Genomic DNA, 26,060 nt, shown 5'->3' with positions numbered 1-26,060 from the left:
TGCTGAAGACGGATGGGCGGCGGACGAGGGGAGGGGGCGTTAACCGATCTGATGGTTAACGCCCACGATCTAGGGAAGATTAAACTATATTAGTGGCTAAGGAACTACTCACTACTGCCACCTTCACCTGGTGCAAACATCGCACCACGCAAAAATACTTCAACTCCAGCGAGACGACTTGGATTTCAACGTCTTTCGCGTTGTTTGGTGTCGAGTGCGTTTGAAGAAGTGAGGGAATAAGTGCAAGACGGAACCAACCAAGTGCCATTTTGGGCATCGGACCCATTTTATTTCAACTTAATGCAGTTTCATCCAAGACAGTTAGTGCACATGCAAAGTATCATATTGAAATATATATACGTTTGTTTGTACCAAGTGTCATGTTTTAAAAGTTAAATATTTCAACATTTAGGAAATAAATTAACAAAATCCAAACCTTACTGAAAACACTGCCCACAATGAGTACACACTTTTAATAAAGCTTAAAATACATGATAAATTGAGAGAACTGTAATATTCGTGTTTGTACTCCCCCCCCCCCCCCCCGAAATATTTTTTTTTTCAAAAACACAAATTCAGTATAAGACAAGAAAAGGAAGAAAGAAAAAAAACACAATTGGACAACTCTCTTTAAGTCTTTACAATGAGAAAAATCATTATACTTACTTCACTTAAAGGTATTGTGTGTCAAATATTACACTCGGTAATAAGAGTGAGATACGCGTCGGATTTATAAGCTGCTCAATAGCAGCAAAATTTAATTATCCCCCCCCCCCCCGTTGCCTCTGAAATGTTCCGCTACCGGTCTGCAAATAAAAAGGCAAAAGTGAGCGGACTTCCAAAAACAAAAAAAGTGCCTTCACGAGCAAATCAAGAGTCACCATGTGTTCAATGACACACACATGAATATTGGGTCGATCACCAGAGGCGACCCCTGAACTGTCACATCCATGGTCCTACAGAAATTTTAACAGTAATACGTCTTTACTGAAAATCAGACAGTACTACACATAGCACCTTTGAGAAAACCCGATATTTCTTTAGGATGAATTGTGGTTCAGCTCATGATCACTGAAGATACAGGAGCAAGTTGTCAAACGGCGAACAATCCGTTAACAAAAGAAAACCCCCAAAAATAACAATTACACTTGCAGAAGCAACTACAGTATAACCATGGGGGGGGGCGGCATCTATACAAATCTGGTACTGATGGATTGAGTTTTCACACTTCTGACGTGGCGGAAATTTTGATATGTCAAATAGAACAAAGTACTCATCATCATGTGCCTGAGCGATGGAGGTAGAAATAGTCCGATGCTGGGCTAATCGTTAATATATCCAGAAATGAATTACACAACCGTTTACTTAGCTCGCATATTAGTCTTCAACGCATATCTAATAGAAGTTAGCACATGGTTCACCACCAGGACAGCGTGCAACATCACTCAACTGTCAAAAGTGCATCGAGTTTGGTCGCAGAGTGGGAAAAGTTCAGCATCTTTTCTTCCCCCCAAAATGTGCTTATTCACATTGTGGTAAATTATGAAATCGACAGCTCACTGATTAACACACTGTAGGAAAGGAAACAAGGGCAGAGAGAGAGACGGGTACGACCTGTTATACCTTGTTAGTGGTGCGTCCCCATAGCTTCATATTTACTGTATATAAACGCAAGATCGGTGTCAATCTTTAACACGCAGCTCTTTATAAAAAAGGCAAATAATAGCATTTCTTAAAATGTTGAAGTTGAAGACCTCCAGGAACTCTGGAAGTGTTACTGATTTTTTTTTATACCCCCATTAGACCAAAATTCAACAATTATGACAGTTTTGCTTCAAACTCAAATTTTTTGAAATTTCATGCAGCGAAAAAAAAGACAGAAATTTTTAACCTGAATAGGATTATACAAAACATATAGCCAGCCACTTTTGAATAGCTTATAAAAACTAATTAAAAATAAAATAAATGCCCCAGTAGAAAATAGAACGCAGGTCTGATAAGAGTAGATCCAACTCGTGAGTCTCGACTCCACAGGCTGAACGAAAACAAATCGACAGGCCAAACCTTAAATTGAAATTTTCTACCGCATATATTTATCCACCTATATTTTTGTATAGGCCCTGGATGAACCGGACGAACCTGAAGTGCTGCCACGCTGGTTTATGCGGGGGGGGGGGGGTTGGCAGCTGAATTCTCTGCAACGATCCGGCTTCGGTGACACGTACACGTACAGTACACGTCGGACTGGATGTCACTTTTGTTTTCAGCGCGTCAATCATTAATGCTACTGTGCGTCGTTCGCGCTCGGGGGGGGGGGGGGCAAACCTACGTTAAAAAAAAGGGGGGGGGCAACGCAGGCCTCACATTTCTGCGACGAAATTTCCTCAAAAAAATATAGATTTGGCCAAAAGAGAGACATGGCAGCTCTCCACGCTTGACAGGCACACGGAGTTGCAGACTGGCCTTAGAAGTTCAAATGGCTTTAGTTTGTCACATTTGAGGTGCGGACGGCTTCGTTGTACGATAAACGATGTACGATGCGCAGGTCTCACTCGTCTCTTGTCAACGCCGCGGTGGTCATGGCTAACACCTGTAAAATGTGTGCGACAAACACTTTTTTTCTCAAGGGTCATTCCACGACGGGGCTGGACATCGGGAGACTGTGAGCACCATTTGGAAAGCGTTCGGCGAGGTCCCGCGTTGAACCGCCGAGACCCACGCGGACCTTGCTCACCTGAAGACTAAAGGAAAGATTGTCACATCGGGAGGAGTCGGATGAGAGAAGGAGAATTAGGGAATGACGTAGTGAATCTGATGGGGATGAGGTGTTAAAGTTTAAAAAAAATGTTGTTAAAGACTTGAAAATACAGCCCTGCTCACTTCACTTCCAGGTCATTCCGTGATTTTCCAAAGGTGCTTTCCACGTTTTTTCCAAAGATACGCCCTGTAGTTTGAAAGCGTCGTAATCTAAGTCTACACTTGATGCCGACAACTATTAAAACAGTTTTGGGAAACCTCGTTACTCCTGAGAGAATATGAATCCATTTAGCAAATGAAATAATGAAAGCAAAACAATTCAAGCTTCTCCAGAAAACTAGACAATCCTACATCAAGGACGGATCTTTTAGGGACGAAGAAGCTCACTGATTGGCCATGAGGGGAGATGAATATGGCTTAAGGGGTTATATGCATATTTTCCTACACGGCTTGGGTGGAAATTACTCCTCAAATGTTTTCGTAACAGGAAACTAGTATTTCGTTTGGTTCATTCAAATCATTTTTTAAATTTGGGTATTTGCGCAGATGAGAACAATTAATTTCATGTGGCAGCGGATTCCTGCACAGCGACGCCTGAAAGTGATGCTGAGCTTCAGGAGGGGACGAGGACAAACACCTAACAAGGTCAATGAAAGAATAAGAGCAGGAAACATCCGAGGTACTAATTGGTAAATGATGATGAATGTTGAAATTTGATTGTCAGCTGTTCCCCTCAGGCTCAAGAAGCAGATAAGAACAAATTAATCCTCGTTCGGATCTTTAACATTTTACACTGGGTGAGGAAAAAAATACAGCAAGTTTCAATATGGGGACCAGAATTGTTCTGTTAAAAAAAATTCATTTGTATGATGATTTTAAGGTGTTGCACATCCTTACTAATAATACAGCTTCTTTTTTTTTTCTTTTCATATTTCAAGTTCATCAAACAACCAAGTTAATCAGTACAACTCACCGCACGTGTCACACATGTTTTCCCACTTGCAAACTCTGCTGGTGCACTAAAAGGAGCTAGTCAATATGAAATCACTGGTTATCAAAAGATCTGGAGGGTATTTCTATTATTATTATCCTACTGTAGTAATGTATAAATAATGAGATGGTGTATTTTTTTTTTTGGTGAGCAGTGATTTTTCAGTTCTTGCATATTTTTTTTAAACAAGGTGGGAGAGGGGGAGGGGGTCTTATCACATACTAAGTAATAAATGAAGTACCAGCCCTTTTTTGAATGAAGTAAAATATTAATAAATACTGGAGTAAGAAGAGTAAGAACCTTTGTCGTCTATAAGCTGCGAGTGATTTTTGAAATACGATCGTATAATAATAACTATGCTGGTCGTCATCACATTCAGAGATTTTCCCTGAACGGCCTAAAGTTTGATGACTTCGGGACCTGAGAGATTTTTGACAAACTGCTGTTGAGGATTTAATTTTGGTGAGATTAGGGTTTGTGTGTTTATGACAACTCGCCACACATCACGCTGGAAAATCCAGAATGAACTATTAATAAAAGGCGGTCGGATGGTTGAACTCCCTCTAAACATGCGGCAATGTGTTCAAATGTAACCTGGACATTTCCTCTCCCAGGATATGCTAAAGAATTATATATTTTTTAGCATATACAGGTATATGGTATTTTGTCGACTGTATTTCCAGTCTGTCTATATCTCTGAAAATAATGTGTAATATAGGGTAAAAAGAATTCCCTCCAAAACTGTAAAAAAAAAATAAAAAATAAAGTAAATGTGACAGCCAAAATATATTGTTCTGGAAGAAGAAAAAACCTGCAGCTTTTTGGATCTCAAACTAAACGTGAAGCTGTGTGTCACATCTTCAACGTAGGCTCTTTCCGCTTGGTCAATAACGTCTGCTAATATGTCGACCGGGTTGGAATTTGATGAAGGATTTTCCAACAGAGTGCAAGCTGGAGTTCAGCGACACGGAGTGATTGTGTAGCCCCGGGGTTCTGTGTGATAAGTATTGCTTAAAGGCTGCGGATAAGATAAATTAATTGAGGCGTGCCTGAACGAGTGGTGGATGAAAAACACACACACACACACACACACACAGACACACACACCTCACTAATCCCTCGTTACGAGGCCCCACAATTAAATAGCATAGTTTTTGCATTACTGGATCATGGCTTAAAGGAATACTCCACTGTTTCTTCTAGTCTTTAGTGGTTGGGGTGATGAGAACACGTACAAAAAGCCATTGTTTGCCGTTGAATTGTGAAATGAACAATGTAGAGCTAACCGGAGCTAACCAGGAGCGCGTGGCTGGTTAGCATCGTGGCTTAAAGCCAAGTTCACATCATATGGGATGGATGGTGGAGAAGGGAAATATTTCCCCATGTTGATAATTTATGAGCATTCACAACATCACGATTGTTGCATGATTACAATCACACAGCAATCGAGGAGCAGTGGGAGTGTGGAAAATAAATTACTGTGGGACGGCAATATAAATCCAAATCCATATTTTAAAATTGTATCCAATTTCATGGAAATACATTTGGCTGATTGAGCCATATTTTTTGTTAATTTTGCACTTTATTATGTCACAATAATGATTTGGATGTTGTCGTGAATGAACTGACAAAGTGGGACGAAAGCTCCGATGTGACATGAGCGCATCACAAATCGCAGAGTTCGCAATAAACATTGTGCGATGCAGGAATGGTCGAAACAAGTTTAAGGAATGATATGTGTTTGTTTTTTTCTTCATATTTTAAAGGCAACATTCAACATCCACAATTCAAATCAGTGGAGCATTCCTCTAAATCAAGGGGCAGGCGAACAAAGTCAGTATGAAATCAGTGATATCCAGCCATTTTTAACAGATGGCACAGTAAATGAAATAAGTGGCATATTTTAAAAACACAAGAAAAAAAACATCAACATTAGAAAAAAAAAAGAAAAAAAAAGTGCCAGAGACAACCAGCTATGGCATATTTGTTTTTACAGGAAAAGATTCTTAAGACCACATGAAATTTGAAAAGGTAAACAGGACGAAACGTAAGCATTACCTGCTGGCGACAGGACAAGGGGCCCACCCTTCATCGTGTACCAATGAGCAACAAGGCAACAGAGGATGAAGAGCTGTAAGGGGGACGATGGATGTGCTGGGCCAGTGTTTCATTGAATTTGGAATTATTATTTTTTTTTTTTTTTGAAAGAAGGTTTTGTAAATACTAGTTAGACATTAGTCGAGATCTTGTACTTGGGAGACATGTTATTATGGAACCAGATGAAGCTAAAGATGACGCCCATGGTTTTGGGTATACGCTCGTCGTAGGCGAACGTCATGGCCTCGTGCAGCGGGACCTTGACCACCTCGATGAGCTCGCCCTCCCGCGGCTCACCTCCGCCTGCGCTCACGCAGTTGTCGTCGGACACCTCGGCGTAAAACATGGTCTGCTTGGCGCCCGTTACGCCGACGCCTGACCTGATGGGGACAAGACAGGGAAGAATGGTTGGTTTCTATATTTCCCCGTATTTTGAAGATTCTGCAGAAGGCTGGGTGTGGTTTGAAACCATATCAGTACTAATACAATAAATAAATGTATTCTTTTTGGTACATTACGATAAGGAACACGGGAGATGTTTCCGGAAACCACAGAATGTTCTGGAAATTTTCCTGAATTCGTGTCTGAAAACAGCTTTACAGAAACGAAAACTCTTCCTTCCTCGATACCGTTGCCGCCACGTCCGCAGCCTCCAAGACGAATAATAACTGGTCGGACGGATTTGTCTCTCAACATTGATTCGGGTAAATGTGACAAAACAACCCCCGACGACATGGAACATAACACAAGTTTGATAAGATGATGAAAATGATTAGATCTGAACAACTGATCTGTAACGTCTGATTGATCAAACTACTCTGTTGCCCAAAGAAAAGAAAAAAACATTGTTCCGTCACCATAAATCTTTCCTTTCACTAAAAATGCTTAATGGATTAATCGATTAGTTATCGATTACTAAATTAATCGCCAACTATTTTGATAATCGATTAATCGGTTCAGGTAGTTTTTATGTGAAAGAATTCTCTGATTTCAGCTTCTTAAATGTGAATATTTCATGGTTTCTTTATTCCTCTATGACAGTAAAATGAATATATTTGGTATGTGGAAAAAACTAAACATCATCTCTGGGTTTTGGGAAACATGATCGACACTTTTCACCATTTTATGGACCGAACAACTAATCGATTAATCGGGAAAAATAATCGACAGATTAATCAATTATGAAAAAAATCGTTTGTTGCAGCCCTAATTTCCATCTTTTTGAATTATGATACTGTTCAACATACAAGAACACCAGAGTTCTCGGGGAGTTTCCTTTGCAATTCAAACCAAAGTGTATTTCCTCTGCTGCAGAGATTCGTGACCTCGGCTTCACCACCACACCGCCGTCTGCTCCTGTCGAAAACACCCTCATAGGGGTCGTGGGGGTTAACACGATACCCCTCTGTGTAATGGAAGCGGCCCACACATAACAGCGGCCGTAGACGACACCAACAGAGCTGGAGGAGGCGCGCGAGTCAAATCAAAAGCAGCGTTTTGCGAGATCCCTCTGTCAAAGCTGCCCAGGTGCTGCAGTCTGATGTGGGTATGATTCGTCTCCTGACACATTCAACGTGGATACAGTACATACACTGACAAAGATTGATTGGTTCGTCTACTGCTTCGTATCACGGCACTTTGACTTCATCGGTTTACGACTTCCTCCAAAAAAAAACATCAGCCCCTGACTTTAGGGTATATATTTTTTAATCTTAATATATAACTATTTTGATGAATCAATATGCAGTCTTTTCTCTGATTGGAGCGTGTACCAACGAAGACAGACGCATGTGAAGTTATACCTTAAGTTTAACTTAATAGTAGCACAGTCTCAGGGCCGCTCTATCCTGCAAATAACGATTATTTTCATTATCGATTAATCTGACGATTATTTGTCATATAATGGTGAAAAATGTCGATCATGTTTCCCCAAAACTCCAAGATGATGTTTTGTTTTGTACACACACAAAATATATTTAGTTTACTGTCATTGAGGAGCAGAGAAACCAGAACATATTCACATTTAAGAAGCTGAGAATTTAAAATTTTTCTTTATTAAAAAACTACCTGAACCGATTAATCGATCATCAAAATAGTAGTCGATTACTAATCGATTAACTGTTGCAGCTCTGGTCTCATGGGCACAAACTAATGCAAACACTTGCTATCGAGCTTGATGAGGTCTAGCGTGAGAATTATAGAAAAAATTACGGACTTTTATTTTCCAGTTTCCATTTATCGTGGATGTTTTCCGCTACTGGTTTCTAATGGATGTAGCTGTTCTTCTTGCTTTAGCACAAGACCGTGACATTTCCACTGTTGACCTTAAAGAGCTCTGATTGGCTCGCTTGTCTTTTCAAAACACCAAACCTGGTTAAACTGCTAAAAACCTTTTTGCTGGAGATATGAGAAGAAATGCCCATGACTGGAATAAGGCAACATCCTCGTGTTGAGGATGGACAAGTCAGCTCACCTGTAAGAGGTAATCCTCTTCAGCTTGGAAGCGGGCACGTCGTAGCCACACTCCTCCAGCACCTCCTGCCGGGCGATCTCCTCCAGGGAGAGGTCCGGTTTGTCCACCAGCCCGGCACAGAGCTCGTACGTGAGCCCCGCTGTGGCCGGGGGCCACTGAGAGGAGCTCCCCCCCTCCGAGGTCGACTGGCCCTCCTGAGGCTCGGGGGCCGTGGCCTCGCCGGCGGCAGCGGCGGCGGCGGCGGCGCCGCCCTCCTCCTCAGTTTTCTCTGCAGGCTGAGGCTTCTGCTTCTTGGACCGTTCCCACTCACACATGTATACAGCTGGTGGCAGGAAAAAAAACACAGAATGAATTGTTATATCTGAGGGAGGCAAAAAATCACTCTAGTATTATACCTTTGTTTTCCAGTTGGATTTAGCTATTACACTTTTACTGCGATGCTTAGTGACTTGATTCATTACTAAGCACAACAGATTTTGTGTCAGTGTTAATTCAATAAACGCAAATGGAGAACATATGTAACATATCTAACTTCACCTAACATTTGAATCCTCTTTATCAATAAACCTGGTTCATCCATTGAAAAGAACCTGTTTTTTCCCTCCCACCGCAAACAGCAATGAAAGAAAAATCTACCGGTGCCCAGACTTCCTTGAAGTTAGCACAGTGCGGTGTGGGACAGTCCCTGGTTTCTCCTCACAAAGGAGGCTATTCATTTGAAAATGAAGAAGAAGAAAAAAAAATGCCCATTTTGTTCTGGTCTAAGCTCCTAAATGTGAAGATGTGCCGCTGTTGTTTTGTTTTATGTCAAAGCTAATTTAATATTTGGGGTTTGTGGAGAAACCGATCTGAACACGTTCAATGTAAAATTGTTTTGAACAATGTATAGACTGATATGATTAAAAGACTAATCAACAGATCAATAATGAAAATGATCTTAAAAGCTAAAAGCTGTAAATGTAAATTGAGGAATTGGTTCACTTCATCTATGAATATCTTTTTAAAAAATGTATGTGGGTTATGGGGGGGGGGGGTTGCCCCCGTATCTCAGGGCAACATTTCAATGCATTTGTTTTCTGGTATCAATAAAACGGACAAATATATTGTTCCCTCCCTGTTTAAAAATGAATGCCATTCTTGGCTTTAGACAAACTCTGATTTCTTTCAGATAAAAAAATGACTTCTTTTTTTTCCTCCCCCCGCAAACAGCAATGAAAGAAAAATCTATCGGTGCCCAGACTTCCTTGAATTTAGCACAGTGCGGTGTGGGACAGTCCCTGGTGACTCCTCACAAAGGAGGTTGGGCTGCTTTGTAACGGGGCTTCTCGCCGTCTATTTATGAACCTGCATTGTTACTGGGACCCAGTTGAATAAACAGGGATTGTAACGTAATGCTGTTCCAGTGAAAGTGCCCACAGGATATGCAACAATCTAGATCTATGGTGGCGACAAGAGGAGAAAAATTAATAATTGCACAGTATTTATTGGTGTGGTTGGGAACTTACCTGGACGGAACTGCTTGACGAGGACAAAACAATGTGAGGAGGTGTTGAAGATCAGCACTGACACGCTGGGAAAAAAAGAGGAGAAACATTTTTTTAAATTAATATCACAGACAACTGTTTCTGCTTTCAGCACATCTGGGACTTTGGCTTCAAGAGGAAAATAATTCATGGCTGGATCACCTTCTTATAACGTCTTAGTACAGAAATACCAGCTATCAAAAAGACGGTAACGGGGAACTGGGGACTTTTGGATTAAAAGAAAATGTCTCCCTAGGGAACATCCAGCATTTTGGGATTGTGGGTCCTCATGTAAACGTTGGTTGATGATCGGACAAAGAGTCTGTTTTAGTATTAACCTGACGAATAAAAAAAAAAAAATCACTACGGAAAAACAAGCCCCCTTAAACAAAAAAATATTGAACTAAATCATTAGTACAAATGAATATGTTTGAATAATATCAGAACACCGTGTTCCCCCTTGTTTATCTTTCATTGGACTCTTCTTATTGGACAGTGACTAAAAGGGGTAGGTATGGCGCACGTGGTTCTGTTTACACTACGTAGCCTAGGCTCATAAATCTGGGGCGGACCACTTCAGCAGATGCCGAGATTTACGTCTCACCGGCCTCCATGGCCAAACCATGAACAAGCGAATAAATTCCAACTATCACAGAAAAGAGGCAACAGACCCCGGCAGTGAATGATACGTGTTGCAACACAGATTCCTGTTGTTTTTAATGCCAACCCGTACACTGGCAGCAGCGTGCATCATGATACGCCGCGCTTTTTCGTTTCCCAGGAACATTTCAGGAAAGCGGCAATTGTGTCAGGTTTGCTCTGTGGATTGGCACTTCCCAGCTACCGTAGCTTGTCCACAGCTGTGCTGTATGGCAGGTCAGGTGCATTAAAACTGTCAAATAATAGATTTGTCCTTTAAAAAGTAAAACTTTGAGTATTTCTAAACATTTTAAAAATCCTGAATTATAGTATGTGATGGTTGAAATGTCATTTAAATAGACATTGAAAAGTGTGAATGACTGAGAAGTAAGCCTGATATACTTCTGCACTGGCACCCAGTGTGTGTGTGTGTGTGTGTGTGTGTGTGTGTGTGTGTGTATCTTTGTGTGTGTGTCTGTGTGTGTGTGTGTGTTTGTGTGTCTGTGTGTGTGTGTGTCTTTGTGTCTGTGTGTGTGTGTGTGTGTGTGTGTTTGTGTGTGTGTCTGCCAGTGGAGACTTGGGGCCCGGGGTATGTGCTGGGAAAGCGGATGTGTCTGAGGCGGCAGGAAGCCCTGCCCTGTCTTTCCCATGGTGAGGGAGAATCAGGAGATTGGCCGTTACAACTTGTTTCTAGCCAGAGATGCTGATTTAATATCTTTAATAATGATGTTTGCTCAGTTTCAGCAGCATGTAAGAGTCTCAGCTGCTGATCAAAACGTTTTTGGTCAGTTTTTTTTGTTGCCGGGAGTGGTTTGTGGTTATGGTCACTTGCTGAGAGCTTCAGCCATTGTTGTGTTTACATGACTAGAAGGATATAATACGCCCCCCTGAGCAGCGCCACTTCTTCAGGGCAAAATTGGACACGGTGTTGCTTCCACAGCTCTGGGGCAAGTAAAAGAAATCAGGTCTGATACTTAACTAGCAACATTTCAGCTTTTTTGGAACGTGTTGCAGGCATCAAATTCAAAATGAGTGAATATTTGCAAAAAACCAAACAATAAAGTTTATCATTTTGAACATTAAATATCTTGTCTTTGTAGTGTATTCAATTGAATATGGATGGAAAAGGATTGCAAATCATTGTATTCTGTTTTTATTTACGTTTTGCACGACGTCTCAACTTCATTGGAATTGGGGTTTGTACTTGAGAGCCGACAGCTGGAACAGAAAGAGTATGTATATTGTAATGTGGTCGATTTAGACCAAAAAGTGGACCACACAAGCCTGAGGCATGAAGCCTCCCACCCCCCTGAGGCCGGTCTGGGTGCTATAGTGCTGTTCCACACCATTACTGCTGTTCTTTGGCTTCCTGCTGAAAAACAAAAATCCTAATGGTTAAACCACGAAGGGAGCTAAACGGACACTTAGGGGTTTTCACGCACCGTTAGGCTTTCTCTGCAGCGCTTTCTGGACGAACAGCCGGAGAAACTGGGTTATGGCCGACATATGATGAGCCGGAGCAAAGTGAGTGCTGGATTCCATTGTAAATATTTTTCTTATCAGTACCTTATCATCAGGCTCCAGTTGAACACGGGAAAAAATAGGTACAGTTCTATATAATCCATCTTAAATACTAGATCTAAGGATGGACCTTTACAAGTCCAACTTGCCTGAAGTACTTAATTATGACAAGCAGTATAAACTGCTTGTCATAATTTACACTCTATTTGTTTTTAATATATAAATCTTCCTCTGACCTCTAATGATTTATTATTCCCTATGATTGTTTAGTCTAGAAATGGTGAAAAATAATGAACAAATTGCATTTATAATAGAAATTATTCAGCGAGTCTTCAGTTTGCTTGTTTTATCCATTCAACATTCAAAAACCCAAAAGTATTCAATATTCTTTACTGAGAAAAAGCAGAAAATTCCCACATGACTGAAACAATAATCAATTGTTAAAATTTCAGATTAATAGACTTATCTTTGCTGCTCTTCTCAGAGAAACAACCTTTAAGAATCATTCTTTCATTTTTTCAATTGGAAGATAGAAATTCTCACTTCATTAATATAAATTAACATCGATGCAAACCCAAACTAATCCCAAACAGAAAAGATGAAATAATGTGCTAACTGAAATGAACGGCATGGAAATGAACAAAGACACAACATTTGCCCATGCCTTCATCTTTCTGCCCACAGTTTAATTAACCGTGGCTCTCATTAAAAAGTTGCTTCCGGCAACAAAGGAGCACCACTAGGCAAACGCTCCCATAAACACATGGGTGTCAAAATGATAGCGTTGGGAATTGGCCAGTTCAGTCTACATGTGTTTTTTGTTTTTGTAAATTCAGAGAAGACCTTTGAGTGTCTCGATGTCTCGATGTCTCAAATGAAGGAGTGAGAAGTATGTCAGGTTGAGGGTAAGATGTGGTGTGAGAGCGATGGAAGCTGGAATGCCATCAGTGGCAAAGGCAGCGTTGTAACGGCTTTTCAATGGTGAAGAGGAAGCTGAGCCTCCAGCCTTTATCCAAAATGAGGTATGTTTCCCTCACACTCTTTGTCCTACGTCGTTGGTGAGTCGTGACAACACGAAGTAAAACTACCGCTCTGTCATGTTCAAATTGAGAAAAATGAAGTGACGACCCAGACCTTGCTGGAGAGATTAGATATCCTTAAGAACAGGGAACCCCTTGGAATCCCGTGTAAAAAAAATGGGGGCCATTTTGGAGTAGAAGGACGTCATCTGCGTCACCTTGTAATGTTTTCAACTCATGGACATAAGTTGTGGTCATTTAAAAGGATTGATGGATGGTGTCAAAGCAGTGGCCACTGGGACATGGAAATCTTGGAAGAACTACAAAGGTTGATTCAATTTGTCAAATACAAATGTATAAGTTGGCATAACTTTACTTAATTCACGATGAGAAAGTGGAATCAGTTTCAAAGTCACAGGAAACTGATCTTAGCAACATTTTGATATCAAGCAGGGAATCTTCATTAAGACATTCACGCGGTCTTTGCTCAAATCTGTCTTTCACATTTTTTTCCTGGTGCATGTTTTGTATGAAGCCTGCTGAGAAGAAAATGTTACGCACTCTTTAGCAAAAATGCAAAACAGTCCTGGGTCCATTGAATACAGGCTGGGAGGGGGGATAACACATTGGCAGAATTTCCACCTGAGGAACAGCTGAATGTTCCCATGGGCTGTATTTCCTTTACTGCTTTTGTCTCAGCGGGACTAGTTTTTTTACAGGGACCTCTTTTTGGGGTCAGGGGAGGAGGAAAGAGGGTTTCAATGACCTGAGACTTACCCCGGGGGGCATCATGGTACCCTGAGCAAAACAGACCGTAGGAACCAAGGGTTTTGACACAAATGTGTGATATTTCTCTTACAGTGCCCCCCCTGTGAAGCTCGGACATTTACAGCCATTCCCAAGTAGAATAACAAGGCGCTGGATCCAGGAAAGACAAGGTCTGCTAGGGTTGACCATCCTCCCAGTGTAGGACAGAGATATAAGAATAACACGAGGAGAAGATGCTGAATACAGCTTTGGGTGATAACATGCAGATTGTGTTATTGCATTTATTACCTCCACCAATGAGGTCATGTTTGTTTGTTTGGTTTACTCAAAAAATACTGAACTGATTTTCATGAACTTTGGTGAAAGGGTGGGGCAAGGAATGAACTGGTTACTTTTTGGAGAGGATCCAGATCAACTTTAACCATCTTTTCCTGTACATGGCAATAGCGTTAAATAATGAGCAGCAGTCAAATTGTGAAAACAAACAGTACTTCTCTTGAGATATGAACACTTGTTGGATTGTAAAAATATTCAGAGGCAAAAGACGGAGAGAAGAGATAAGATTTAGCACCGCGTCTTGCACCTGGCACCAAGTGTGCCACGATTGTCTTTTGCAAGTTTCAGTTGTCAAGTTTCCTGTCCAGTGCACACGTTGTTTGAACAGCAAATGCCCATCTGAGCGCACATGGGTGTGTTGGTCTGAAAAATGAGGTGTGGCCAGGCACATAGTTGGCGCTTTTCTGTCCCTCAGGGGAGCCGAAAGCGATTGACCAAGAAAAACCTGGTCTACAGTCAATGTCACAGCATTTCGCTGTTGTTTTTAAGGTCGGTTAAGAGGAAATAATATTGGCTGACAGTTAGGTGCAAAACGAACATACATAAACAGACCTGTTTCATCTGTAGAGAAACCGTCTGTCTGGCAGAGAAGGCATTCCACTAGCAATCCACCAACCTAGCAATCTGGCACAACCATGATTAATTAGGAGTTTGCACTCAACCCTTCCCTCTTTAGACGTGAAGACTTGACTATGCCAAACTTCTCTTTATTTAGGCCTACCTAAAAAAAATCTTCAAATGATTATGTCAGAGTATGTGTTAAAGAGTGGAGACAGCAAGTGGATAGGGGCACTGCTCCCATTCAAGCGTCGTGAATAAAAGGTGTTTTACCTGTCATGGGTTTGCATGAAGTCCCAGCTTTTCTTTGTGCCATTCTGTAAAAAGGAGATAACACAAAACAAACATGCATGAATAAACACAACACAGACCATCTCAACCCAATGTGGTGATTCAGCACTGGGGTGGAACTTTGCTCTTACTCCCCTTTTGGTGCGTGACAATTGCATGGCGGGAAGACAGATCATCGGATTTATTCAAAGCGAAAACACAATAAATACCCCGTAACCGATGCCTGCTTGAGCACGCTAAAAGTAATATCACACAAGCCACACCTAAGAAAAGCATCTGCAGATGAAAAGCAAAGGAAAAGCACAGCGCCTGCATCGAATGACACCAATGCAGTTCGACGAGCAGGTGAAAGAAAATGCACACTTTAGTGTTTATAGAACTGCATTATAGTTTAGACTGTCGTCAAAGCGATGGAAATGTGGAAAAAGTGTTCGTTGTTCTTCCATAAAAAATAAATCATTGTGGTTAATATGATTAAGTTACAAAATATGCTGTTTTGTCAGAGTCATAAATGAATAGGTCATGTCAATTCAATTTGATTAATTTTATTTTTTGTCTCATTAAGGTCCTCACATTTATTGATTGTTATTCACTAACCCCCCCAAGGACTACCCAGGTGATTTCTGGGAGTCTAACTCAGTGAATCCTTCTTTTGAAACCTTGTTATAAATAATAAGTAACAAAAGGATGCACAGCCAAACTTCATATATATATTAAGAAGCCGGATTGAGTTGCAGGGAGAGATTCCTAATGACTCAGTGCTTTGAACATGTGCTGTAATTATTCTTCGGGGTTGCAACCAAGTTTTTTTTAATGCCCTATGGTCACATCATCACATCGACAGGACATTGAAGCCAAATTACGCCTCCAGTAAATTTCCACTGACTACAATCGAAAGTGCCGCTGCGGGTGCGTGCCCTGCACAAAAGAGAATCCGTCAGAATATGCTCTGGCCCACAGAGATCTTAAATATGTGGGCAGTGGCGCACGTCGTCTGAGGTGTTGGCTCATCGTCGAGCTGCACAAAGTGTGAAAGGACAATCGGGGCAACGCGCTGACGGTTCGTGTTCAGTCATAACCGGTGAAGCAAAAGGAAAGTTACATGCAGTTCAGATGGGGCCAAACTCTGTTACAGGAAAATTCAAATATGTCATTCATAACTTTCGTCTTCACTGATTGCTTTTAGCAATGAAAAGTGCTCTATAAATGAAATTTATTATTATTATTATTATTATTATTATTATTATTATAAATGTCTGCAGCTGTGGCACAGTCGGCACGAAACTATTTGGGTTAACAGATCAGCATTTAAACATGATTGGGGAAAGTCGGAGTCACTCTGGACGTTTTTCCAGAAATTTTACTAGGGGGTAGGCTGGCAGGAAAAATTTAAGGGAAACAAAACAGACCTGACACACCAAAACACGGACTCGCTCTGCACGACCTCTGAGGTTGCGCCTGTGGTGTCTGGCATCAAGACATCAGCAGAATCAGACTAAATCATTAACGTAGGCACGTTTCCCTCTCTGCACATTACATGCTATTATATATATGTTAAAGTTGGCCTACATTTTCTGTGCCTGAGGAAATATGGCCTTGATTCAAATTTAGGCTACATCTCCGCTCCACCCACAAGCACTTTCAGACACATACAGCGGATGACAGCTTAACGACAAAAGGCCCATTTCACCTACAATAATTATTCCTTCTTCGTGTGTGTGTGTGTGTGTGTGTGTGTGTCTGCGTGCGTGAGAGTGTGTATTACCACCCAAGAGATGGGAGGTGAAGAGGCGAGCTAATTGCACTGATAGAATCAGACATAATAGCGTCGCTGTTGTAGCAACAGGATCCACTGTGCCAAAGATGCTCTTTGAACTACAATGGGTGACGTTTGGATTTCCAACTAAAGGGAATGAACCCTTCCTTGGTCTTTTTAATTACAACTCACTGATTGTGCAGGAGTTTCCTTTCACACAACACTCTTTTGATGGGTGCAAAAATATTTGTAGTTTGATAACATGATATGTATCTGGTAGAGACAGATAGCAGGAACCAAACTATGGCCTCTGACAGAACATTATCAAAACTTGAGTGCTACAGGTTGCAGAAGCAAACCCACATGGGGCTGCAACTTGTTTTTATTATGCTCACAATTAGTTAATTTGTTAATTAACTACTTATTTGGTAGATGAAATGTCAGAATTCAAAAGAAAATTCCCAGATGCCAGGGTGTTGTCTTTGAACGATTTCTTGAGTTTGTTTCTGCTAAATTTACAATATTAATGTTTTTTAAGAGAGAAAAGGAAGAAATCCTCAATTTTTAAGCTGTCCTACTAATATTTGTTCAGTTTTTGTCTGATAAAAGGTCTTAAAAGATTACTTGATTATTGATTATTAATATTGCTGACTAACTGCTTCATAATTTCCATACTACACTTCACCATCGAACTGTAGTATTCATGCTGGGCCTGTGTGCATCTCCGTTCCTTATGACGACACACCTTTAAATAACCAGCTCCTAACAACAGCGGATTAAGCTGCGTTCCATCTTAATCACTGATTCGTTGAGTGGCAGTTCCAAGTGGGTTTCATAGTCAACACTTCAGATTTTATAAACAATGATAATAGCGCAAGTGCACTAACGGAGAAGCGCTGCAAAAGCATTGCCTAACTCATCAACAAAACCTCATCTCCATCCATAAAAAAAAACTACCAATTCCCACTTTGCAGAGTTTCTGCAATTCATTCAAGTCTGGGTACCGAAAACAAAAACGAAAAGACGCAGCCAACGAAGACGACTGTAAATCACGTGACCAAACAGTCTAAAACGACTGGTGCATGACCCAACAGTAACCAGTTCACCACCACATGGCCTCAATGTGAAGCCAAGCTACAATAATGCCGTTCACGCATCATTAACGGTCGTGTTGTGATGTGACATGAGAGCATGAAGCCAGAGTTTGTGTAGGTTTCATGGTTTTATGGTATGGTGCTCTGGGAACGACACTTTAGATGCTGCGTCAGGCTTCAGTTAAGAGTTTTTATATATTTTGCACGCTGAGCTGAGAAAATGCTTTACAAAATAAATAGTATAACAATGATATACAAATTTTGACATTTTCATTTAAGATGAGATAGATATATATATATATATATATGGGTCAGATAAAAGAGGTATGTTTTTGATTTCTCAACATTTTATGAATTGAAACAAATAAATGAATGGTCTATTAATAAAATTAATAAATTAGGGGTCGAACGACTTTTTCCGGGGCCAATACAGATACTGATTATTACAAAGAGACCGATAACGGATATTTGTCAGCAGTGAAAAAAAAAAAAAAGGGTGTCAAAAGTCGTCAAGATTTAGAATAACACAAACTCTTAACACAAAACTTTAATGAAATGCCTTGAAGCATAAAAATGTTATAAGGTCGATAATCATAAAAATGTTGAATATCGGCTCTGATAATCAGCCAGGCCGATAATTGGTTGACCCCTTGAATAAATAGATAAAAGCATTGCTGCAGTTGTACCACATACTGTGATTTATGTAATAATGGAGGAAATTTAATTTACAAAGACGATCAAATTTGTGCAACAGATTTAGTTTAAACAAAACCACAGCTGCAGGGTTCCTTTTACTCGCTGAATCCATTCGCTTACGACCCCACAAGATGTAAACGCCGTCGACAAGCGACGACAAAGACAGATGTGACGCCTTGTCGGGGTTTTTTTTCTCCGCTGTCTCGCTGTCAACCACTGGCAGAGCGTTTGTTGACATCATCAAAACAAACCCTGCTGTGCAGTCACGTCATGAACGATGCTCTAGCTCGCTGCAGACAACAGTCAACTGCTGTAATTGCGCTCACAGAATCCTGTCATGTCAACAACGTGTGTGTGTGTGTGTGTGTGTGTGTGTGTCTTACATACAAGTCATTCCTCTGTGAGGCTCAGCCACAGCCGCACCCCTCTCACTTTTCATCGATGAAGCAAAAGGAGTGTGAAGGTGTGTGTGTGTGTGTGATAAATCACTTGTTACTGAGGCAGGGCTGCACTTCTTATGTCTTGCTGCTTAGTAAAGAGTGCTTGTTGAATAATGTATAAGACAGAGTGTTTTTCCTGTCAATGAAGCTTTTGCAGGTTAATTATAGAACATTTGCATTAGTAAATGATAAAAAAGAGATGCAAGGACCATCCTTATCCTGATCCTGGTGCCAAAACCAGAAATATGACAATCAACAAATTTTCCAATGAGTAAAAACTAGCTTGCTACAGAGTAAGAACTGTCTTTTCATAAATGTTTAGTAATTATACATTGGTGGAGGATAAAATTGAACAAAAATGCAACATAAATGTTTGAAAAACAAATATTTTGGGGGTGTGGTTCTGAAAAGTTGCAGTGGAGGAAGTCATATGCAAAAAAAATATATAAAATCAATTATCATTACTTCATTCAGAAGCCTGTTAACAAGTCGGCAAAGAAAACAAACAACATTTTAAACAAAACCAACATCATCACCACTAAATGGTAACACTGCAAGTTTCTCTGTTTAGCATTTACTAGCATTAAAATAAGATTTGACATAATTGTGTGGAGGTCAGTGTTAGTGTTGTGGCGGCTACAAACAATTCAATTCTTACGATATTTATGAAACTGTAGCGGGTCGGAGGACGTCAGCTGAGTGGGGGCGGTGTCAAATGTGGCCAAGGAGTCAGGGCGTATTGTGCGGCCACATGCATCCCAGATCGACGCCGCGTGTGGCCAGATCTCAAAGAGGGTGCCTTCACACCTGTACATCCTGACAGCTATGGACTTGAGATCAGATCACTCGGGATGGATTCAATACGGGGTCTGAACAGTGATCCTAGGTTGAGAGCGATTCACAGCACCAGCGGCAGAATGTGCGCTACACGGGAGCCAGAGCTTTCTGACAATTCGTGGTGGAAGGTGTGAAACTTCGTTTGAGGTAAAAACCGCTCGGCATGAATGTCTCACACACACACACACACACACACACACACACACACACACACACACACACACACACACACACACACACACACACACACACACACACACACACACACACACACACACACACACACACACACACACACACACACACACACACACACACACACACACTATAGTATCCTGTCATCACTCACAGATGGTGGGGTTCCCCTCATTACTCAGGCCACTTGCTGAGAGAAGGGGGGCGGGTTCAGCTTCAATGGCCCGGGGGAGACGGGGAATCGTGGCCGACATGGATTACGACAGAGAGATTAGCCCATGGGGAGGGAGAGAGAGAGAGAGAGAGAGAGAGAGAGAGAGAGAGAGACCCGGAAAAAGAAAGAGAGAGAGCTGGAGAGGAAGAGAAGCAGGAAGAGGCGACACGGGACCTGCAAATTAATGTGGTCCCTCTGGCTTTGGGCTTCAGAAATGCTCCTGTGTGAGTGGCCATTGTAGGGAGGGATGTATGGTCTTGATCTTTGAGGTGCTTTAAGTCTAATAACCATCACACACACACACACACACACACACACACACACACACACACACACACACACACACACACACACACACACACACACACACACACACACACACACACACACACACACACACACACACACACACACACACACACACACACACACACACACACACCTCCTGTGCCGACTACACCATAAAGCTGGCAGCTGCAGCAGGAAGAAGAAAGAAAGAAAGAAAAAAAAAAATCAACTACCTCCTCAAATACAATAGAACTCTTTGATTCTCAACATGCACTCTCTCCAGGTTTTTTTACCAGCCTCAACAAAGACAACGCGACACGAGTATCACACACGCGTCACGCAACTAACGATCGGCGAGGCCCCGGGGACAACGACATCAACGGCAAGAAGCGTCTGCACCTGCATGAACCGGTCAGGCTGAAATACAGGATCTGCAGCACTGAAAGAACGGCCTCGTTAACAGTTGGACGAATGTGCAAGTGCCAAAATCCACTGTCGAGGACGCACGCTTCACGTACACACACACCCATGATGTGGCCGAGTCCTCGGGTGAAATCCACAGAAAGCACGTCAGAGACTCAGATCAAATAAAGTCCCTGTGCATGTTATTACTGTTACCCTCAGATCAAAACTGACTACGTGGTTGAAACTGTGTGTAGCCTATTTCTGTTTAAACAGAATGGTAATTATTTGAAATATGCTTTAGTTTACCACAACATAAAGTATTATAGTTGGTATCCACCATGTTTTTCCTACTGAAAAACAAAACAAAATACCATGTTGCTCTACCTGCATCTGGGGACGGTAGCTAACTGTATTTACCATGTTATATATTAGACATGTAATTAACATTATAAATTATATATACCACTATAGTATAGAGCCCGACCAATATGGATGTTTGGATATTATTTGGATATTACTTCGGACGATGTTTATATATTATATCCTAATGTGTCAATAGTTCCTAAAATGTCGTTTATCAAACCTTTATGACATAAATATGTAATTGATGCTTGGTATTTTAGTTTAACCATAAAGTTAATCTTAAATAACTATAAATAAAAAGGAAACACAGCCAAATCTCTATAACTTGAATGAACAAAATAAACATAATTTATTTTACGTAAAACGTAATCAAAAATGAATAATTTTTCTGCATTATTCATGTCTATAAAAGGTCCATATCGGCCGATATTATCGACCAACCAATATATCGGTCGGACAAACAAGAAACTTCAATAACTCACATTTTCAATCAAAATTTGCTTTTGAGTCATTGAATTCAAACTGATTTTTGCAAAACAAGAAACAGTTCCTCTAAAAGTTAATAAATGATCTAATTGAAATGTCACGCTGCCTTAAGACCTGCAGACAATCATCTCTCCACCTACTGTACTGAACATAAACACACTTATACACATTACGGTCATTTTCCTGCCGCGATTTAATCTCAAGCCGATTAATAACTATTCATGATGTGAGAAAATGTTGTTTCAGTAACAGATCTCATATTCACCAGGGGAGGAGTAAGGGGCCAACTGAATTGTAAAAAGCTGCACAAGATAAATAATTTCCCGATGAATAATGCAAATCATTATTATGATGAATAAATGGGAGGCTATTATCCTGCTGCGATCGTCGACCCGTGGTTCGACGTGAGCACGAGGCCGTGGAGATGAGAGGGGTTTCCCGGAGTCAACGAGGGAAAATCACCTGCTTTGTGGAGACGAGGAGACGGAGAGGAGAGAAAAAAAAACGCCAATAAAGGGTAATGATGAAGAGAGCCCCTCACACATGGCATCTAGTTAGAGTGTGTGTGTGTGTGTGTGTGGGTTAGCGACCAGGGGCTTGGCTGCAGATGTACTCATGGACATAAAAAAGGTTTAGGGAAGAGTGTGACTAAAAAGCCTTTGTGGGGAGCCGGTTGAACGAGCCCCTCATGACGAGGATGAAAGGAAAAGGCAGGACGGAGAGGGAGTCCTCCATCGTCTCTCTTTTGTCCTCCATCTGCCGTCTTGAGTCTCGACCCGTTTGTCCTGACGAGATCGACCCCGCCGCCCATCACAGGTGCGAGTCTCGGTACTTGGGCGTTTGCGGCAACACAACAAAAAAGAGCTTCTTCACATTATAGACGTACAGCAAGTTGCAGTCAGCTTGCATTCGACCAATGACAATAATCGGTAACGCCAGGTTCAATGACAATCTTCAAGATCATCTACTATGTAAGTGATGGAAGCACGGCGAAGCAATTTCTGATTTCTTAACGCGCAAGTTTCATCACAATACTTCCTCTGTGTGTTACAGCTGCCCACTCGGAAGAAACTGCACAAATGTTACGAAACCTAAATTTAAATTCGTGCTGGACCACTGTCTATGTTGGGGTGAGGAAACATTTCTCACTTTGCTGGAGGGGAGACCATCACAACACACACTATCGCCATCATCACACTTGGTCTTCGATCAAAGACACATTTTAAATGACTCACCAAGGTAATGTTCACTGTCACTTTTCCATTTCCAGTATGGAATTGAAAATACTGCCACGGTTTTTGAACTAATTCGGAAAAATGTACAGTTAACAAGATTCTAGTCACAGATGCGCCCACTCCGCCTGGCCTGCCCTGATTGCCATCATGACCTGGATAAGCAGACACAAATGGACAGATGAATGAGTGGGTGGATGGATGGATGGATGGATGAATGAATGGGTGGATGAATGGATGGAGACTATTCCTGCACTCACATTAAAAAACACTAAATATGATGGGATGGTTCAATCCAGTGCATAAATAGGCATAGAAGGCAATTGAATCTATACAATAAGCTAGTTAAGTTATTAGAAAGTTATGTAGGTTTGAATGTTAACCTGTCAGGATTGATTTCATACTATTGTTGAGCAATACGTGTACATATTTAACTTCAGACAATATAAATTTACTCGTTTGTCTACACAAAATTAATCCCACAGATGTATGTGATATTGTGATATCAAAAAAAAAATACGGAATTTTTCACCAGATGACTTGAATACAGATTTTTGATGAACATCAGCTTTTCAGAGGTCTAACTGAATCTTCTTTTTCTGTTTTTTTCCCCCGCTCCTCGCTCATTTTCAGGTTGTGGTCGACAACTGCTTTGGTTGTTGTTGATCAACTGATCAAGAATGATTGTGATCTGTGGTTTCGATGTGCACGTTAAGGCTGCATCAAAGAATCCCTAAATCAGTTGTGCGATGTGTTCTATTAGACGGACTTCCTCTTGTCGATTAGTCACGGAAAGCGAGAAACCTCACTGTGTGGAAGTCATTAGAACCAAATTCGTGGTTAACTAACATGAGGTCATAAGCTGCTGTGGCCACTAAACCGAGTGACCTTGACTAATAGAGGCAGAAATGGTTAATTTTATACAGATATTGACGAATAAACTATTTCAAAGGGGAAACACTTAGTGAGGACCAGTATTTCTATTATCTAGCTCTACGTCTCTACATTACAGCAGCAACTAAGGATTCTTTTCAGCTCTATTTCATTTACAGATTCTTTTTTCCAAAAATCGTTTTGATGTTTTAACATCCCACAAACGGAGTGGGATATTTTTTTTTAATCGTCCGACCAAGACTCTAAAAATCAAATAATATCAAGTCAACTAGAATTGTAGATGAAGAAAAGCACAAAATCCTTATAGTTAGGAAGTTGGAAACAGCAAAAACTTGATATTTCAGCCTGGTAGATAAAGAAAATAAAAAGATTATTGTACTATCCAATTGGTTTCCACTTGGAACGACTGATTGACTAATCATTGCAGCGAATAACATCTTAACGAGATTGTCAAATAAATCTGGACATCAAGGTGATTCTGTTTGAAGGCACAGTATCACATATGCTTTATATTTAAAGCAGGAAACCTTTATGGACATGTTCAATGACATCAAAATTGACTATAAGTGGGGTAAATATTGTTGTTGGAGCAAATAAAACATTGCAACTATTGATCAGTGACCAAATAACGACGTCAACGGGCTCCAGTGTGTCAACATGAGCAGGTCTGTGAAGGACTATAAGATCACTATTACTCTGCACTTTGTCCTTTACATTGCACATTTTCAATTTATTTAGTTTCCTGTATATTTCACATATTGTACAGTATGTGTTTTTTATTGCACATTTTGAATTCTTTTAGTTTTCCTATACCCTTTGGTTTAGCCTTACTTTTACTTCTGCACTATTTAGAATTGATTTATTATATATATATATATATATATATATATATATATATATATATATATATGTTACTGAACTTTATCACATCTTTTGTACTTATTGCACAAACGTAGGTCGGAGAGAAACGGATTTTCGATTTCCTCGAGTATGTCCAGAAGATATTTGCAGGATTTGACAATAAAGTTGACGTGACTATACCTTTAAATAATTGCAGTAAAAAAGTATTGTGAGGTGAAGTTTTCCACGTTGTATCGTGTACTTGTACTTCCATCATAGTGAAGTAAAACGTATATTAGGAGTATTTTTACTGTGAAACACACAGTAACATTGAACTTACTGCAAATGGGCAGTTTAGCTCAATGTAAACCTGAGCTGCCAAGTCCTCTGACCTACAAAAACCAGCCAGACTTTCTTTTTTTATTCACAAAACTCCCTTTTTTTCTCCCTTCACCTAACACTGGTAAACCATGTCATCCACAAGCTCCTCGCAGTAATGTGAAGCATGTGCCAGCGTTCAACGTGATTCTCAACCAGCCCCCCTCTCTGCAGCAAGCTAGCGTTAGCGTGTTAGCATTTTAGCATGTTAACATATTAGCATGTTAGCATGCTAGCATGTTAGCTGCTCAGTTGCTTAGCCGTGTCTGCTTCGCGTCAACCCGCAACTGTTGAAACGTCACACGTGGAGAGAGAGAACCGTAGCGAAGGGCGCGGTTGTGTCGTGGTGGTTTACAGAAACAAGGGTCGAGTGTCGCCGCCAACGTGGTGTGTTTAAGGTCAACATTCATGCCATGTTATGCTAGTAGCATGCTAGCTAGCACAAATGAATGGAGGGGGGAGGGTTGAACTAGCCTACAGCAACCCGGCAGCCCGCTCTCTGTCAGCGGGCGGTCGAGGGGACCAGAGATGAGACCACTCACCTGGTTGTAGTGCACCCGGAGCGGCTTGAGGTAGTCGGACTCTGTGCACGGGACCACCTCGATGCTGTTGATCTCCTCCATAGTGTGTCAGACTCGGAGCAGGGGGGTCGGCGGCTCAGCGACGGTCTGCCTGTCTGTCACCGGGCACTCGACTGACAGTGGAGGAATGTCTACGGTGGCCGGGAGAGGACACGGGACGGCGGAGCCACATGCGACGACGGCATGATGATGATGATGATGATGATGAGGAGCAATAATAAAGGATGGACGTTAGCTACTCACAGGGACTTTTAGCTTTTTGAGTATTATTTTCATCTTTATTATATATATATATTTGTTTTATTATTATTATTATTTATTTATATAGTTCGGCAGGTTGTTGATACATGCCTTAACTGTCAAACAGCCCTTTGGGAAAGTGAGGACC

The 26,060-nt window shown here is 41.1% G+C and overlaps 1 protein-coding gene across 1 annotated transcript; it reads right to left on the bottom strand.

Annotated features, from left to right (window-relative positions):
- Positions 1 to 262: 262 nt before the first annotated feature.
- nudt14 (nudix (nucleoside diphosphate linked moiety X)-type motif 14) lies at positions 263 to 25,812 on the bottom strand. Its single transcript, XM_035617940.2, has 5 exons — positions 25,634 to 25,812; positions 14,956 to 14,999; positions 9,824 to 9,888; positions 8,319 to 8,640; positions 263 to 6,225 (listed from the first exon to the last, which is right to left on the bottom strand). The coding sequence occupies exons 1-5, from the start codon at positions 25,712 to 25,714 to the stop codon at positions 5,976 to 5,978; spliced, it is 762 nt and encodes a 253-aa protein (XP_035473833.1). The 5' UTR covers positions 25,715 to 25,812; the 3' UTR covers positions 263 to 5,975.
- Positions 25,813 to 26,060: the final 248 nt, after the last annotated feature.

Source organism: Scophthalmus maximus, chromosome 18 (genome assembly GCF_022379125.1).
Source record: "Scophthalmus maximus strain ysfricsl-2021 chromosome 18, ASM2237912v1, whole genome shotgun sequence".
NCBI lineage: Eukaryota > Metazoa > Chordata > Actinopteri > Pleuronectiformes > Scophthalmidae > Scophthalmus > Scophthalmus maximus.
The sequence above is the reverse complement of the archived record's forward strand: the minus strand, read 5'-3'. Positions and strand labels throughout refer to the sequence as shown.

Coding starts and splice junctions, on each gene's coding strand:
- nudt14 (XM_035617940.2), bottom strand. CDS start 25,714: ATGGAGGAGATCAACAGCATCGAGGTGGTCCCGTGCACAGAGTCCGAC. Junction 8,641..9,823: donor CGTCAAGCAGTTCCGTCCAG/GTAAGTTCCCAA, acceptor TCCTGCCACCAG/CTGTATACATGTGTGAGTGG. Junction 6,226..8,318: donor AAGAGGATTACCTCTTACAG/GTGAGCTGACTT, acceptor TGTCCCCATCAG/GTCAGGCGTCGGCGTAACGG.